Here is a 19,081-nt window from a genome sequence, read left to right as displayed (position 1 = left end):
GTTTCTAATACACACTGTTACATTACCCTCTATTCCAGTGCCTCTGCATTTTCTCCAACAGTCTACCATGTGCAACTTTATCAAAGGCTTTACTGAAGTCCGTGTACACCATGTCAACTGCCCTACCCACATCTACATGCTTAGTCACCTTCTCAAAAAACTCAGGTTTGTGAGACACCACCTGCCCTTGACGAGACCATGTTGACTATCTGAAATCAAATTGTTGTTTCCTAGATGATTATAAATCTAATCTCTTACAATCCTTTCCAAAACCTTTCCTACAGCAGAAGTAAGACTCACTGGTCTATAATTACCTCGGTCATCTCTACTGCCCTTCTTGAACAAGGGCACCAACATTTGCAATCCTCCAGTCCTCTGGTACTAAACCTGTAGACAATGACAATGAAAATATCAAAGCCAAAGGCTCTGCTGTCTCCTTCCTAGCTTCCCAGAGAATCTTCTGATAGATCCCATCAGGCCCAGGCACTTGTCTACTTTCACCCCTTCTAGAATTGATAACACCTGTTCGTAACTAACCTCACTCCTTTCTCGTCTAATATCTCGTACCTCATTCTTCTCCTCTACAATATTCTCCTTTTCCTGAGTGAAAACTGATGAGAAATGTTCGTTTAGCGCCTCTCCACTCTCCACAGGGTCCACACTCAACTTCCCACTTCTATGGCCCTATTCCTACCCTAATCATCTTTTTATTCCTCACATACCTATAGAAAGCTTTAGGGTTCTCCTTTATTCTATTTGCTAAAGACTGCTCATGTCCTCCCTTTGCTCCTCTTAACTCTCTCTTTAAATCCTTCCTAGCTGATCTGTAACTCTCCATCGCCTCATCTGAACCATCTTGCCTCATCAACACATAAGCCTCCTTCTTCTGCTTCACAAGAGATGCAATTTCTGTCGTAAACCACGGTTCCTTTACATTATCACTTCCTCCCTGCCTGACAGGGACATATACCTATCAAAGACAAGCAATATTTGTTCCTTAAACCAGCTCCACATTTCCATTGTCTGCATCCCCCACATTTTGCTACCTCATTCTATGCATCCTAATTTTTACCTAATCACATTATAATTGCCCTTGCCCCATCCGTAACTCTTGATCTATGGCATGTACCTATTCCTTTCCATCGCTAAACTAAAAGTAACTGAATTATGGTCACTCTCTCCAAGTGCTCACCTACCACTAAATCAAACACCTGGCCTGGGTCGTTACCCAGCACCAGATCCAGAGTGGCCTTCCCTCTTGTCGGCCCGTCAACATAATAGGTGAGGAAGCCCTCCTGCAGACATTGGACAAAAACTGATCCATCTGACGTACTAGAGTTATAGCATTTCCAGTCAATGTTGGGCAAGTTAAAGACCCCATAATGACCCTTCTTCCTTTCACTCCTACTCAGAATAGTTTTGCCAATCCCCTCTTCCACCTCCCTAGAACTCTGTGGAGGCATATAAAAAAAACTCCAAGCAGTGTGACCTCTCCTTTCCTGTTTCTAACCTCAGCCCACACTATCTCGGTAGAAGAGTCCTCATCAAAAGTTCTTTCAGCCACTGTTATATTATCCTTGACTAACAAGGCCACGCCTCCCCCTCTTTTACCACCTTCCTTGTTCTTAATGAAAGATCTAAACCCTGGAACCTGCAGCATCCATTCCTGACCTTGCTCTATCCATGTCTCTGTAATGGCCACAACATCGACATCCCAGGTACCTATCCATACTGCAAGCTCATCTGCCTTATTTCGGATACTTCTGGCATTGAAGTAGACACACTTTGAACCAGCTTGCTGTCTGCTAGCACATTCCTGTGACTCTGAAATCCTGTCCCTGTCATCCTCCTGTGCACTGCAACTACACCTCAGGTTCCCAACGCCCTGCTGAGCTAGTTTAAACCCACTCGAATCGTACCAGCAAATTTCCCACCCAGGATATTAGTACCCCTCTAGTTCAAGTGAAGACTGTCCTGTTTGTATAAGTCCCACCTTCCCCAGAATGAGCCCTAATTATCCAAGAACCTGAAACCCACCCTCTTGCACTATCCTTGCAGCCACGTGTGCAGCTGATATCTCTCCCTACTCCTTGCTTCGCTATCACGTGGCACGAGCAACAAACCAGAGATAACAACTCTGTTCTAGCTCTCAGCTTCCACCCTAGCTGCCTGAAATCCTGCCTTACATCCCTATCCCTCTTTCTACCTATTTCCTGTCTTGGAAAAAATCACTGTTCCTTTAGTGCAGCTGAGTAAAGGTCCTGAGTGCATTGATTCAAGAAGGCAGCTCCCCACCACTGTAATGAGTGCAGCTAGTGATTGGCAATACGTCAACATCCCATGAATGACCAAGGCCAACTGCAGTAAGAGGTATGGAGATGACTGCTTACTGCAAATCTCTTAACACTGTTGGGAGAGAGAGGATGTTTAGAGGGAACTGTGAAGATGGTTCAGTGCAGCATTGAGCAAAGCTGTATTAATGGTATGGCGATTTCTAATAGGCTGTAGCTCAAGGATAGAGGAGTTGTTACCAGTTGTTGGAGCAGTTTCCAAACCTCAGACCTATTTGGAGCTTATAGACAGCTGGAATCTGTCTGACTCAAAAGAAATACCTTCTGCAATGGTGAGAATGTAGGAGTTTGACTTGAGAAATGGTGAGCTACAATTGTTGCACACAGAACAAAGAAACTTTACAGCCCAGGAACAGGCCCTTTGACCCTTCAAGCTTGAGCTGATCCAAATGTACTGTCTAAACCTGTCAGTCAATTCCTAAGCATCTGTATCCTTCTGCTCCCCACCTACTCGTGCATCTATCCAGACGCATATTAAATGAATCTACCATGCCTGCCTCTACCACCTCTGTTGGCAATGCGTTCCAAACACCCACCACCCTCTGTGTGAAGTATTTGCTGTGTGTATCCCCCATAAACTTTTCACTTCTCACTTGAAAGCGTGACCTCTTGTTATTGAACCCTTCATCCTGAGAAAAAGCTTGTCTCTATCCACCCAATCATGAGGGGTAGGTTGGTAGTATGATAGTTAGAACATAGAACATAGAACATAGAAGGATACAGCGCAGTACATGCCCTTCGGCCCTCGATGTTGCGCCGACCGAGTCCTACCTAACCTATACTAGCCCAATAACTTCCAAATGCCAATCCAATGCCCGCTTAAATGACCATAAAGAAGGAGAGTTCACCACTGATACGGGCAGGGCATTCCATGAACTCACAACCCGCTGTGTGAAGAATCTACCCCTAACATCTGTCCTATACCTACCACCCCTTAATTTAAAGCTATGTCCCCTAGTAACACCTGACTCCATTAGCGGTAAAAGGTTCTTAGTATCTACCCTATCTAAACCCCTAATCATCTTATACACTTCTATCAGATCTCCCCTAAACCTTCTCTTCTCCAATGAGAACAGCCCCAAGTGCCTCAGCCTTTCCTCATAAGATTTTCCTACCATTCCAGGCAACATCCTGGTAAACCTCCTCTGCACTCGTTCTAAAGCTTCCACATCCTTCCTATAGTATGGCGACCAAAACTGCACACAATACTCCAGATGAGGCCTCACCAGAGTCTTATACAACTGCAACATGATAATGAATGTACAAGATCTTAAGATAGTTGAATTGAACATGATTTTACTGTTCCATCACAGGGCATGAAGGAGATAAAGTTTGGTGATTTTAGTGTTGTGCAGAGATATGGTCATGAATGCTGAGGAGGGGAAAATACCCAAAGAACTGCAAATGTAGGAAATCAAACAAAATCAGAAATTGCTGGAAAAACACAGTAGGTTTGGCAGCATCTATAAGAAAGTGAGGACTGCAGATGCTGGAGACCAGAGTTGAGAGTGTGGTGCTGGAAAAACATAGCAGATCAGGCAGCATCTGGGGGCAGGAGAATTGATGTTTCAGGCAAAAACCGCCAACCCCTGCAAACAGGTGATAGACGCGACTCCACATCTAGAAAACCGTATCACGGCTACATTGAAGAAGCTTCATAAATCAGGCCAAATTAACAAGACAGATACCCAAAAAAATGAAACCTGATGGATCCAACACACCTCGTTTCTACGGATTACCTACGGTCACAAACTCAGACCCGTAGTCTCATTCCCTGGCATATTGACATATAGATTTGCAAAGGAACTTCACCGAAAACTGAAATACCTCGTAGAAGACTCATGCCACTCCACACAACAATTCCTGAACGTCAAAGCTACCAAATTAGAATATGATGAAATAATGGTCTCCTTTGATGTAACTGTTCACATCAATTAACATCAGCCTGAGTAAATAAACACTGACCACACTACTAGTCAAAACAAGGACACAAACACCAGACAACACCAACTTCATCAGCAAGGTCAACATCCTCAAGCTAATAGACCTATGCCTCACTATCCACGCCACCTTCGAGGACAAGACCAGTAAACAAACCAACAGAACACTCAAAGGATCACCAATATCAGGCTTATTAGCAAAAGCAGTGATGCAGAGACTCAAACAGCCGTCTCCACGATCCAACCCAAACTTTGGGTCTGCTACATGGATGACACATGTGTCATCACAAAACGGAACAAATTAGATGAAACCTCCAACTTCATCAACAACATCCTTTACTGGTGTAAATTTCACAAGTGGAGGAGGAAAACAACAACAGACTCCCCTTTGTAGATATCACAGTGGAACAAACAGCATCTACAGGAAAGCTACACACACAGACCAGGTGCTTAACTACAGAAGCAATTATCCCAACACCCACAAATGGAACTGCATCAGAGCATTATTTAAACGGGCCACAACACTCTACAGCACCCAGGAACTACAAGCAACAGAAGAAAACTATTTACACAGCATTTCCAAAAATAACGGGTACCCGATAAACACAGTCTGCCAATTCTTTAACAACTAAGCCAACCAAGTAGACACAACACACTCAAACTCCAGCCACACTAACATACAGAGATACCTCTGAGATGACTCCCGGACTACTCTGACCCCTTCGCACCATTGGCAGCCCACAAACCTACCAACAGAATGAAACAGTTACTGATGAACCTGAAGAACCCTATATTGAGAGAGTTTATAGCCTTACATTTGACAAAGCTGTTACACACTAGAACTAAACAGGATATGCAAGAAAGCGCTTGACCCCGATTGGGGGTGGAAGTGCATTTGTTCAGAACAATTAAGGATATCTGTTCTTAGCCCTTCATCAGGGCGATCTTTGACAGAACGTCGATACTACTTCTTCTCAGTTGCTGCCTGACCTGTGTTTTTCCAGCACCCCACACTCAACAACATCTATAAGAGATGAGTTCACTGGGCCTGAAACGTTTTTCCAGCAGTTTCTGATTCACTTTATGAATACTGAGCGTATATGATCTAAAAGTTGAATGAAAGGGGAGTAAAATGTTGGTTGTTAAATGGAGTGTTTGTTACAAAGTTTATGGACTGTCAGGTCAGTTGGCTGATTGGCTGGTTTGCAATATAGAGTGATGCCAATATTACAGGTTCAATTCCCACACAGATTGTGGTCACCATAAAGATGACAGAACCCTAATCCTATTGCCCCTTCACAGCCTCTTCCCTTGCCTGGGTATGGTGACCTTCAGGTTAAACCTGCCCCGACTCTTCATTCTGATAGAGCAGCCCAATAGTTTTCTGGGACTATGGTGTCTTTACCATCTGTTACAAAGCTCAAAGGCAGTTTTTCCTTTGACTGATACCTACTTTATTGTTGCAGGTTGAATTTGGGAAACACCTGCTGGCACGAGTTTTGTGTCTGATCCTCCTTCCTCTTGTGTTCTACACAGCATTGTTTGGAATTCACTTCATAATTTTGAACAAAAGGTGAGTTGCTACCTTGAATTCTGTTTAACAGGTTGGATGCTTCTGTTTGAGAGAAACCCTTTTGGAAGAATTTTCCTGATATTCTCTCAAAGACAGAAGTGGGAAATTGTGTGTGGATCCTGTGGAGATCGGAGAGGCACCAAACAAATATTTCTCATCTGTTTTCACTCAGGATAAGGAGAATATTGTAGAGGAGAAGACCGAAATATGGGTTATTAGACTAGAAGGAATATGGGTTAGTAAGGAGGAGGTGTTATCAGTTCTAGAATCTGTGAAAGTAGGTAAGTCCCCTGGACTGGATGAGAATTATCCAAGGATTCTCTAGGAAGGAGATGGTGGTGCCTTTGGTCTTGATCTTTGAGTCGTCATTGTCTACAGGTTCAGTTCCAGAGGACTGGAGGATTGCAAATGTTATGCCCTTTTTCAAGAAGGGCAGCAGAGATGACCCAGGTAATTATAGACCAGTCAGCCTTACATCTGCTGTTGTAGGAAAAGTTTTGAAAAGGATTATAAATCCTCTCTTACAATCATCTCGTAATCAGCCATTTGATTTCAGATAGTCGACATGTTTTTGTCAAGGGCAGGTCATATCACACAAACCTCATTGAGTTTTTTGAGAAGGTGACCAAGCATATACATGTAGGTAGGGCAGTTGACGTGGTATACATGGACTTCAGTAAAGCCTTTGATAAGGTTCCACATGGTAGGCTGCTGGAGAAAATGCACAGGCATGGGATTGAGGGTGATTTAGCAGTTTGGATTAGAAACTGGCTTTCTGTAAGAAGACAACAAGTGGTGGTTTATGAAAAATATTAAGCCTGGAGTTTGATTACTAGTGGTGTGCGGCAAGGATCTGTTTTGAGACCACTGCTGTTGGTCATTTGCAGGCATGGATGGATAGGTTATCAAGTTTGCAGATGACACCAAAGTCGATGGAATAGTGGAGAGTGTGGAAGAATGTTGCAGGGAGACTTGGATAAACTGCAGAATTGGGCTGAGAGGTGGCAAATGGAGTTCAATGCAGCTAAATGTGAGGTGTTTCACTTTGGGAAGATTAACAGGAAGGCAGAATACTGGGTCAATGGAAAGATTCTTGGTAGTGTGGATGTGCTGAGGGATCTTGGAGTCCATGTACATCGATCCCTGAAAGTTGCCACCCAGGGTGATAGTGCTGTTAAGAAGGCACACGGTGTGTTAGGTTTCATTGGTAGAGGGATTGAGTTCTAGAGCCATGATGTACAAAACGCTAGTGGGGCCGCACTTGGAATATTGTGTACAGCTCTGGTCATCCCATTACAGGACGGATGTGGAAGCTTTGGAGAAGGTGCAGAGGAGATTTACCAGGATGTTGCCTGGTCTGGAGCGAAGATCTTATGAGAAAAGGCTGAGGGACTTGGGTCTGTTCTCATTGGAAAGAAGAAGGCTAAGGGGGGATTTAATAGAGACATACAAGATGATCAGAGGATTAGAAGGGAAAGTCTTTTTCCTAAGATCATGATGTCGGCTTGTATGAGGGGGCATGGCTGCAAATTGAGGGGTGATAGATTTAAGACACCTGTCTGAGGCAGGTCCTTTACTCAGTGCCAAGGGCATGGAATACCATACCTGCTGATGGACTTAACCCAGTAAAAATTGGGGGCATTTAAGCAGTCCTTGGATAAGCACAAGGATGATGATGGGATAGTGTAGAGTGATGGGCTCAGGTTAGTTCACAGGTCGGCACAACATCAAGGGTCAAAGGACCTGTTTATTGTTCTATATTCTAGCTCTCTGCTCATCTACATTACCAAGATTCTTGCCATTCGCCCAATATGTGCATTCCTGTTACTCCTTCCAAAGTGAATCACCTCACACCTTTCCACATTAAACTCCATTTGTCACCTCTCAGCCCAGCAGTTTATCTATGTCTCTCTGTAACCTGCAACATCCTTTGTCACTATCCACAACTCTATTTACCCTAGTGTCATCTGCAAATTTACTAACTCGTCCTTCTCTGCCCTCATCCAGGTCCTTTATAAAAATGGCAACAATGGATCCAAAACAGGTCCTTGCAGTATACACTCGTAACTGACATAAGAAGTGAAGAGGAGCTGTTGGAGGTTTTGCTGGATTTATAAGTGGACAAACCCTCAGATCCAGATAGGTTATGTTCAAGACTTTTGCAGACATCAAGGAACCTGGACTAGGGGCTGAAGGGAAGGTGTTGCCAGAGGACCGGAAGATAGCTAATGTGGTTCCACTTTACAAGCAGGATGGTAGAGAGAGACCAGAGAACTGCAGACCACTGAGTCTAACCTCACTGGTTGGGAAGCTATTGGAGAAAATAGGAAAGAAGACATGAATGTCCGTTTGGAGAGGCAAGGCTTGATCAGAGATGGTCAGCGTGAATGTGTCAGACAGAGGTCATGCCTACGAAATCTGTAGAATTTATTTGAGTCAATGACCAATTGTTTGGATGACGTAGAATAGGTGATGTAGTTCATATGAATTTAAGCAAGGCCCTTGACAAGGTGTAAGCAAGTGAGATTCAGAGTAACTTGACAAGATGGATCCAAAATTAACCTAGTGATAGGGACAGACGGTAGTGGTAGAAGGCTGTTTGTGAGACTGGAGCCCGGTGTGCAGTGGCATACCACATGGACCAGTGCTAGATCCTTTATTATTTTAATATAGATGAGAATGTGTGAAAAATCATAAGCAGGTTTGTAGATGATACAAAGATTGACCATATGGTTGACAGTGAGGAGGAATGTGGAAGAGGAATTGTATGAAGATATAAATGGATTGTTCAGTTGGGCAGATCAGCAGCAGGTAGAATTTAACCCTGATACATATGGGGTGGTGCAAGGTGCTACGTAGTTAAGACATGTCGGAAGCTTGCCTTTATCAGTTTTGGCATAGATTACAAGAGCAGGAGGGTCCTGGAGGTGCACAGAAATTTGGCCACAGCTGGAGTAGTGTGTGCTGTTCTGGTCACCACATTCTAAGAAGGATATGACCACATTGAAGGGGTGCAAGGAGGATTCACCAGGATGTTTCCTGGGATGGAGCATTTCAACTGCAATCAAAGACTGTAATCAGCATGAATTTTTGTTGGGGAGCAGAGAAGGTTGAAGAAGGACAGCGCAAAAGTGTAGAAGATTGAGGAGCGTGGATAGGGTCTGCAAATTTTTCAAGTTGAAATTAATTTCATTCACTGGATGAAGGCGCCACTGGCTAGGCCAACATCCCTAATTGCCCAGAGGGCAGTTAAGAGGCAACCACATTATTATGGGTCTGGAGTCCTATGTGGGTCAGACCAAGAAAGGCTGACAGTTCGGAGAAAGTGAGGACTGCAGATGCTGGAGATGAGAGTCGAGGTGCGGTACTGGAAAAGCACAGCAGGTCAGGCAGCATCCAAGGACAGGAGAATTGATGTTTCTAGCATAAGCCCTTCATCAACAATGACTGTTTGTCTGTCTAAAGAACATTAGTAAATGAGATAGATTGTTATGACAATCAACATCATTAGACGTTTAATTTCAAAGTTTTACTGAATGCAAATTCCACCATCTGCTGGGGCAGGATTTGAACCCAGGGCACCAGACATTACCTGGATCTTTGGACTAACAGTCTGGCGATAATGCCAATAGGCCATTTCCTCCTCCTTCCTCCTCCCCCCCCCCGCCCCACAATAATAGTTAAGGCTTACATGCAAACTTCTTAGTGGGCGGCATGGTGGCACAGTGGTTAGCACTGCTGCCTCACAGCGCAGAGACCAGGGTTCAATTCCCGCCTCAGGCAACTCTCTGTGTGGAGTTTGCACGTTCTCCCCGTGTCTGTGTGGGTTTCCTCCGGGTGCTCCGGTTTCCTCCCACAGTCCAAACATGTGCAGGTCAGGTGAATTGGCCATGCTAAATTGCCTGTAGTGTTAGGTTGTGCTTCGGCGGGTCGGTGTGGACTTGTTGGGCCGAAGGGCCTGTTTCCACACTGTAGGTAATCCAATCTAATCTAAAAAAAAGGACTTATTCCCGAAATGTCGATTTTCCTGCTCGACGGATGCTTACTACCTGACCTGCTGTACTTTTCCAGCATTACACACCTAATTTGTCAATACTCCAACATACTTCATCTAGACTGGACAGGGTGACACTAACCTCCACTATTGTTGCTTTGCTGTGGTGTCAATGTTTAGTTTTGATATTGAATCAAAACTTCAGTCAGAGCAGTAGAATAACATGTTCAGGACAGCCTTCTGTACCCTTAATGTTACCTGCTAACATTGTGTGACGGGGGCATGTAAGCAAAATCTCTTCATCTTCAAAATGTGCCTGGTAATGACCACTTTGTCCTACCCCAATGATGTACTTCAAGAAATGGAAAGCCATACTTCTGACACGATTTCTCATTTTCAAATAACTAAGAAAGCAACCGAGAAATGCTTGTTTAGATGCATTAATGCACTGATCGTGGAGGTAACATTTAGCTGAATAAATGGTTATTGTAAATAAGGAGATTGAGGAAGATTAAAGGGATAGTGGATTGGAAGCCTCTTAATAATAGAATTTGGCAGGTGGCTATCTGGAGGCTTTGCCACTTTCTGAAGTCTGCAGTGTTGCATCACTGAAACAAACAGAATGCTGGACATGTTCGTGGAGAGAGAAATGGAGTAAATGTTTCAGGTGCAATGTGAACTTTTCTCTTGTTGCTCTTTTATTAATGGCTTGCTGAATCAAAGCTGGTAACCTGGTTACCTGATTAAGGAGCAGCGCTCCGACAGCTTGTACCTCCAAAAAAACGTGTTGGACTATAACTTGGTGTGATTTTTTAAACTTGTCCACCTGAATCTGGCACCGGCATCTCTACATCATGATAAAGTTGGGAATGGGTGCGTTACATTCAATCAGGGTGATCTCCTTGGTCATCTTGAGAAATGAAGAAATAATATCTTTGAAAAATATTTTGTTCTATAGTAATATTAGTGCTGGTATTGGCAGCTCATGCCCCTTTGTCCTTCTCTTTTGTTACAGTGGCCCTGGTGATGGATTTTTCAGCTCTGCATTTCAGTCTCGTCTAATTGGTAACAATTTGCACAATGCATCAATGCCAGAGCGTACGTTTATATTCCTTAAATTCTAAGAGTTTTCTGCCAAGTACAGAACTGCTTGTAACTTTCCAACAGATCCTGAACAAGTTGTTCAAGTTGTAAGCAGGAACTGGGAACGATTGTGCTGGAGGGGACTGGGATGATGTGCCTGATACTTGTTGAATTCAAGTCTCACCATCTGCTGTGAACTCAGGTCACCAGATCGTATGGGATCTTGGATGACCAGTGCAGTGACGTTGCCACTGCCTCCCAGAATAGTAAAAAAAAATCACATTCTAAATGTTATGATTTTTTTTATTACTAAATTATGTTCTCAGTTATGAGAAAAATGGTGCCATAATTTTTTAAAGAGTAGAATGTGCGGAAGAAAAAGTGCTTAGACAAAGTTTGTGAGAAGACTTGTAGCTCGGGTGCTTGTTGTTGTGGTTCTGTTCACCGAGCTGGGAATTTGTGTTGCAAACGTTTCGTCCCCTGTCTAGGTGACATCCTCAGTGCTTGGGAGCCTCCTGTGAAGCGCTTCTGTGATGTTTCCTCCAGCATTTATAGCGACTTGTACCTGCCGTTTCCGGTTGTCAGTTCCAGCTGTCCGCTGCAGTGGCCGGTATATTGGGTCCAGGTTGATGTGTTTGTTGATAAAATCTGGAGATGAGTGCCATGCCTCTAGGAATTCCCTGGCTGTTCTCTGTTTGGTGTTCATGGATGCGGATCATTAGCTGTCTTCCTGTTTGTCTTATGTAGTGTTTTGTACAGTCCTTGCATGGGATTTTGTACACTACGTTGGTTTTGCTCATGCTGGGTGTCGGGTCCTTCGTCCTGGTGAGTTGTCGTCTGAGAGTGGCTGTTGGTTTGTGTGCTGTTATGAGTCCTAGTGGTCGCAGTAGTCTGGCTGTCAGTTCAGAGATGTTCTTGATGTATGGGAGTGTGGCTAGTCCTTTGGGTTGTGTCATGTCCTCGTTCCGTTGTCTTTCCCTTAGGCATCTGTTGATGAAATTGCGCAGGTATCCGTTTTTGGCGAATACATTGTATAGGTGTTCTTCTTCCTCTTTTTGCAATTCTGATTATACTGCAGTGTGTTGTGGTCCTTTTGAACAGTGTCTTGATACAACCTCTTTTGTGTGTTTTGGGGTGGTTGCTTTTGTAGTTCAGGACTTGGTCTGTGTGTGTGAGATTTTCCTGTATACCTTCGTGGTGAATTCTCCGTTCGGTGTTCTCTGTACCATCACTTCGAGGAATGGGAGCTGGTTGTCCTTTTCTTCCTCTCCCGTGAATCGGATTCCTGTGAGTGTGGCGTTGATGATTCGGTATGTGTTCTCTATTTCTGTGTTTTTAATGATTACGAAGGTGTCATCTACATATCTGACCCAGACTCTGACACAGAAATAGAGAACACACACCGGATCATCAACGCCACACTCAAGAATCCGATTCACTAGAGAGGAAGAAAAGGACAACCGACTCCCATTCCTAGACGTGATGGTACAGAGAACACCGAACGGAGAATTCACCACAAAGATATACAGAAATGCCACACCCACAGACGAAGTCCTGAACTACGAAAGCAACCACCCCAACACACACAAAAGAAGTTGCATCAAGACACTATTCAAAAGGGCCACAACACACTGCAGCACATCAGAACTGCAAAAAGAGGAAGAAGAACACCTATACAATGTATTCGCCAAAAACGGATACCTGCGCAATTTCATCAACAGATGCCTGAGGGAAAGACAACGGAATGAGGACATGCCACAACCCAAAGGACTAGCCACACTACCATGCATCAAGAACATCTCTGAACTGACAGCCAGTCTACTGCGACCACTAGGGCTCATAACAGCACACAAACCAACAGCCACTCTCAGACGACAACTCACCAGGACGAAGGACCCGACACCCAGCATGAGCAAAACCAATGTAGTGTACAATATCCCATGCAAGGACTGCACAAAACACTACATAGGACAAACAGGAAGACAGCTAACAACCCGCATCCATGAACACCAACTAGCCACGAAACGACACGACAAGCTATCCTTAGTAGCCACGCACTAAGATGACAAGCAACATGTCAAATGTTTTAGTAGGATCAGACATGGGGGTAAAAAAGGGGGAGGCGTGGCATTACTTGTCAAAGACAGTATCACAGCAGTGGAATGGACGATGGAAGAGGACTTGCCATCTGAGGTAGTTTGGGCTGAGGTTAGAAATAGGAAAGGTGAGGTCACCCTGTTAGGTGTTTTCTACAGGCCTCCTAATAGTCCTAGAGAAGTAGAGGATAATATTGCGAGGATGATTCAGGAAAAGAGTGAAGGTAGCAGGGTGGTTGTTATGGGGGACTTTAACTTCCCAGATATTGACTGGGAGAGCTATAGCTCGAGTTCATTAGATGGGTCGGTGTTTGTACAATGTGTGCAGGAGGGTTTCCTGACACAATATGTCGACAGGCCAACAAGAGGGGAGGCTATATTGGATTTGGTTCTAGGTAATGAACCAGGCCAGGTGTTAGACTTGGAGGTAGGTGAGCACTTCGGGGACAGTGACCACAACTCGGTGACTTTTACTTTAGTGATGGAGAGGGATAATCGTGCGCCGCAGGGCAAGAGCTATAGCTGGGGGCAGGGAAATTATGATGCAGTGAGGCATGACTTAGGATGTGTGGATTGGAAAAACAGGCTTCAAGAGAAGAACACTAATGAGATGTGGGGATTGTTCAAGGAGCAGCTACTGCGTGTCCTCGATAGGTATGTACCAGTCAGGCATGGTGTAAAGGGCCTTGTGAGGCAGCCGTGGTTTAGTAAGGAATTGGAGTCCCTTGTGAAAGGGAAGAAGGCGGCATATGTAAAGATGAGGCGTGAAGGTTCAGTAGGGGCGATTGAGAGTTATAAGGTAGCCAGGAAGGAGCTAAAGAGGGAGCTAAGAGAAGCGAGAAGGGGACATGAAAAGTCTTTAGCTGGTAGGATTAGGGAAAACCCAAAGGCTTTCTATAGGTATGTCAAGAATAAAAGGATGACTAGGGTAGGTATCGGCCCAGTCAAGGATAGTAGTGGGAAGTTGTGTGTGGAGGCGGAGGAGATTGGAGAGACATTAAATCAGTACTTTTCATCAGTATTCACTCAGGAACAGGACACTGTTGCTGATGTGAATATGGAATCACAAATAATTAGAATGGATGCCCTGGAAATATGCAGGGAGGAGGTTTTGGGAATATTGGAAAGGATGAATATAGATAAGTCTCCTGGCCCTGATGGCATTTACCCCAGGATCCTATGGGAAGCTAGGGAGGAGATAGCAGAGCCATTGGCCTGGATTTTTATGTCGTCATTGTCAACGGGAATAGTACCAGAGGACTGGAGGATAGCGAATGTGGTCTCATTGTTCAAGAAAGGGAGTAGAGATAGCCCTAGTAACTATAGGCCAGTGAGTCTGACTTCAGTGGTGGGCAAAGTCTTAGAGAGAATGGTAAGGGATAAGATTTATGAACATCTGGGTAGGAATAACGTGATCAGGGATAGCCAGCATGGTTTTGTGAAGGGCAGGTCGTGCCTCACAAACCTTATTGAGTTCTTTGAGAAGGTGACTAAGGAAGTGGATGAGGGTAAAGCAGTAGATGTTGTGTATATGGATTTTAGTAAGGCGTTCGATAAGGTTCCCCATGGTAGGCTAATGCTAAAACTTCGGAGGTATGGCATTGAGGATACATTAGAGGTTTGGATTAGGAATTGGCTGGCTGGAAGGAGACAGAGGGTAGTAGTTGATGGATTATGTTCATCTTGGAGCGCAGTTACTAGCGGTGTACCACAAGGATCTGTTTTGGGACCATTGCTTTTTGTTATCTTTATAAATGATCTAGAGGAAGGACTTGAAAGCTGGGTAAGCAAGTTTGCGGATGACACAAAAGTCGGTGGAGTTGTGGATAGTGAGGAAGGAAGTGGTAGGTTACAGCGGGATATAGATAAGTTGCAGAGCTGGGCGGAAATGTGGCAAATGGAATTCAATGTAGCTAAGTGCGAAGTCGTTCACTTTGGTAGGAATAACAAGATGATGGATTACTGGGCTAATGGTAGGCTACTTGGTAGTGTGGATGAGCAGAGGGATCTTGGTGTCTATGTACACAGATCTCTGAAAGTTGCCACCCAGGTAAATAGTGCCGTGAGGAAGGCATATGGTGTACTGGGCTTTATTGGCAGAGGAATTGAGTTCCGGAGTCCTGAGGTCATGTTGCAGTTGTATAAGACTCTGGTGAGGCCTCATCTGGAGTATTGTGTGCAGTTTTGGTCGCCATACTATAGGAAGGATGTGGAAGCTTTAGAACAAGTGCAGAGGAGGTTTACCAGGATGTTGCCTGGAATGGTAGGAAAATCTTATGAGGAAAGGCTGAGGCACTTGGGGCTGTTCTCATTGGAGAAGAGAAGGTTTAGGGGAGATCTGATAGAAGTGTATAAGATGATTAGGGGTTTAGATAGGGTAGATACTAAGAACCTTTTACCGCTAATGGAGTCAGGTGTTACTAGGGGACATAGCTTTAAATTAAGGGGTGGTAGGTATAGGACAGATGTTAGGGGTAGATTCTTCACACAGCGGGTTGTGAGTTCATGGAATGCCCTGCCCGTATCAGTGGTGAACTCTCCTTCTTTATGGTCATTTAAGCGGGCATTGGATAGGCATTTGGAAGTTATTGGGCTAGTATAGGTTAGGTAGGATTCGGTCGGCGCAACATCGAGGGCCGAAGGGCCTGTACTGCGCTGTATCCTTCTATGTTCTATGTTCTATGTTCTATGAATTCGACTGGGACAGCACTACTATTATAGGGCAAGCCAAACAGAGAACAGCCAGGGAATTCCTAGAGGCATGGCACTCATCCACAGATTCAATCAATAAGCACATCGATCTGGACCCAATATACCAACCACTGCAACGGACAGCTGGAACTGACAACTGGAAGCGGCAGGTACTGACCACTATAAATGCTGGAGGAAAGATCACAGAAGCGCTTCACAAGAAGCTCCCAAGTACTGAGGGTGTCACCTAGACAGGGGACAAAACGTCCACAACACACATTCCCAGCTCGGCAACAATAGTGCTTGGACAATCTGGAACAAATCAACTGTAAGAACTAATGACTAAATATGTACACTGAACAGATGAGATAATGATTGGAAATATATATACTAGGACAATTGAGACTAACCCTGGTGATCAGTGGAAGGTAAATACAAGTTAATAGACAAACTGGTCAAATACCCCACAAACTGCGTCTGATACAGGGCTGACACAGCTGAGAAAAATCCCACTTAAGCGTTAGTAATATTGTGGGTCAACTTATTCTCTTTTACAAGGGATTCCAATTCTTTATTTAGCTTGGAAATACCTTCAAAGTCTCTCCATTGAGGCATTAGTATTGATTGTTTAATCTCTGGAATTTATATTTTCCAGGATCCCCCAAGTTTAAATATTGAATAATTTTAGGTTCTATCAAAAGGACAACTTCACTTGAGCTCTCTGTAACATTCAGTCCTTCTCAGTTGCCTTACGAAGATATTTCTTGAGAGCTTCCTTCACCCAATTGCAGCCAGACTGAACTAATGGCTTTCAGGGTTCTTCTGAGGCCGCAGCATTGTGCCACCATCGCCTGGGAGTTTACCTGCGTCCTCACTGCCTGGAGTTTGCTAACTGCAGCATTCCTACCTACCTGCAGCAATTTACTCTCCTTCAATGTTTTCCCAATTCAAACTTCAAATAACTTTTGTCACAGAAAAAATGAAAAATAGTAAGTTAGTTAGCTATTTTCCAATATATGTGAACTTTTCCTGAAACTAATGAGATTTGGAAGATTAAAACAGTGTCCTCGATCTCGTGTTTTTAATTTGTCCTCTATGCCCCTGCCATTGAGAGCCCAAATTAGTTTTGCTAGTCTATGATTTCTCATCCCTTAATTAAGTTTAAATACTTCTTAACTCTACGGAGATGTTTGTTTAGTTCTAAGTATTTTAGGTTTTAATCTTGAGTAATGAGCCTTTGGTCTCTACCTGCATCAACTGGGAGCATGCTGCTTCTCTGTCTCATCCTTGTAATGGTTTTATTCGTGTGTATTATATTGCCCTGTGATGTGTTTTAAGAAAAACAGCGGATTTTTCAATCTGATCATTCTTTGTAAATAAGCCTAATTTTGATTGAAATTAACTAAGTTGTACTCGCACTTTGTCGGGAAAAAAATATTATCGAAGCATTTCACCTTCACTTATTAAATGTATATTCTTACTAACATCCTGTAGAGTCATAAAGCACGGAAACAGGCTCCTAGACCTAACCTGCCTATTCTGATCGGTATTTCCCAAGACATACTAGTCCCATTTACTTGCCATTTGGCCTACATCCCTCTAAACATTTAGATTAGATTAGATTACTTACAGTGTAGAAACAGGCCCTTCAGCCCAACAAGTCCACACTGACCCTCCAAAGAGCAACACATCCAGACCTATTCCTTTACATTTACCCCTTCACCTAACACACTAGGGGCAATTCACCTAACACACTAGGGGCAATTCACCTAACACACTAGGGGCAATTCACCTAACCTGCTCATTGTTGGATGGTGGGAGGACAATCCGGAGGAAACCCACGCAGACACGGGGAGAATGTGCAAACTCCACACAGTCAGTCCCTGAGGCGGGAATTGAACCGGGGTCTCTGGCGCTCTGAGGCAGCAGTGCTAACCACTGTGCCCTTGTGTTGCCCACTATTCCTATCCATGTACTTATCCAGATGTCTTCTAAATGTTCTAATTGTTCTTGCCTCTACCACTTCTGGCAGCTCATTCCATATAAGTACAACCTTTGTGTGAAAGCGTTGCCCTTCAGGTCCCTTCTAAATGTGTTGCCATGGATAATGCACCATTTTGATGATAACGGATGGAACTAGCAAATTTTACTAAAATTTAGGTTTCAGAAGAAATAAGAGCAGGATTAGGGTCATGTTTTTCAAACTGGGAGACCGAGGGGTTTGGATGTATAGTTCAGAGGAAGTGGCAGCGCCGGTGGACAGGTTGGTGAAGGAGGTGTTTGGCAGGCTTGCCTTCATTGGTCAGAGCATTGACTATAGGAGTTGGGATGTCATGCTGCAACAGTGCAGGACATTGGTGAGATCACTTTTAGAGTACTGCTTACAGTTCCAGTCATCCTGCTATGAGAAGGATGTTACTAAATTGGAAAGAATACAGCGAAGATTTATGAAGATGTTACAGGGTTTGGGGGATTTGAATCATAAAAAGAGACTGAATAGGCTGGAAGTGAGTGGAATAGATAGTCAGTAGCTAGAGAATTTTCCCCAGGGCAGGATTGACTGGTATGAGGAGTCATAGTTTGAAGATATTAGGAGGAAGGTATCAAGAAGATGTCGGAGGTAGGTTCTTTACGCAGAGAGTTGTGAATGCATGGAAGGCGTTGCCACTGTGGTGGTGGAAGCAGAGTCATTAGGGACATTTAAGTGACTGCTGGACATGCACATGGATAGCAGTGAGTTGAGGGGTGTGTCGGTTAAGGATTAAACTTGGGCACAGCATCGTGGGCCAAAGGGCCTGTTCTGTGCTGTACTTTTCTATGTTATAACTTCTTTCACTGGAGTGACAAAGGTTGAGGGGTGACCTTATTGAGATCAAGAAAATCATGAAGGGCGTAGATAAGGTAAATAGCAAAGGTCCTGCCCCTAATGTAGGGGAGTTCACAACTCAAGGCATGGGTTTAAGGTGAGAGGAAAGATTTAAAAGGGACCCAAGAGGCAACTTTTTCACACTGACATGGAAATGTCACATTTTATCCACACATCCAAATCATTGATGTATGTGGTCAACGGCTGGGTTAGCAGTCTTCCTTGTGGTCCTGCCCTGGTGAAAACTTGCCCACCTGAAAATGACTACCTTGTTCCTACTCACTGTTTTCAGTCTGTTAACCAGTTCTCAGTCCATGCTAGTGTGTTCCCAAAGTCATTTTGTGTCATAGGAAGGCCTCCCTCTGGATATTTTATGGTCTCCTCATGTTTTTTTTTAGATTAGATTAGATTACTTACAGTGTGGAAACAGGCCCTTCGGCCCAACAATCCACACTGACCCGCCGAAGCGCAACCCACCCATACCCCT

General features: G+C 44.1%; 1 protein-coding gene across 2 annotated transcripts in view; it reads left to right on the top strand.

Moving 5' to 3' along the window:
* The window catches only part of pomt2 (protein-O-mannosyltransferase 2), a 217,352-nt gene that overhangs the window by 60,861 nt on the left and 137,410 nt on the right, over window positions 1–19,081 (top strand). For both annotated transcript variants that reach the window (XM_060828634.1, XM_060828633.1), the window contains exons 7-8: window positions 5,758–5,864; window positions 10,874–10,956. In XM_060828634.1, coding sequence (XP_060684617.1) covers window positions 5,758–5,864; window positions 10,874–10,956 — 190 coding nt within the window. The remainder of the gene's footprint in view (window positions 1–5,757; window positions 5,865–10,873; window positions 10,957–19,081) is intronic.

The sequence above is a fragment of the Hemiscyllium ocellatum genome, chromosome 8 (assembly GCF_020745735.1).
Source record: "Hemiscyllium ocellatum isolate sHemOce1 chromosome 8, sHemOce1.pat.X.cur, whole genome shotgun sequence".
Taxonomy (NCBI): Eukaryota; Metazoa; Chordata; class Chondrichthyes; order Orectolobiformes; family Hemiscylliidae; genus Hemiscyllium; species Hemiscyllium ocellatum.
The sequence above is the reverse complement of the archived record's forward strand: the minus strand, read 5'-3'. Positions and strand labels throughout refer to the sequence as shown.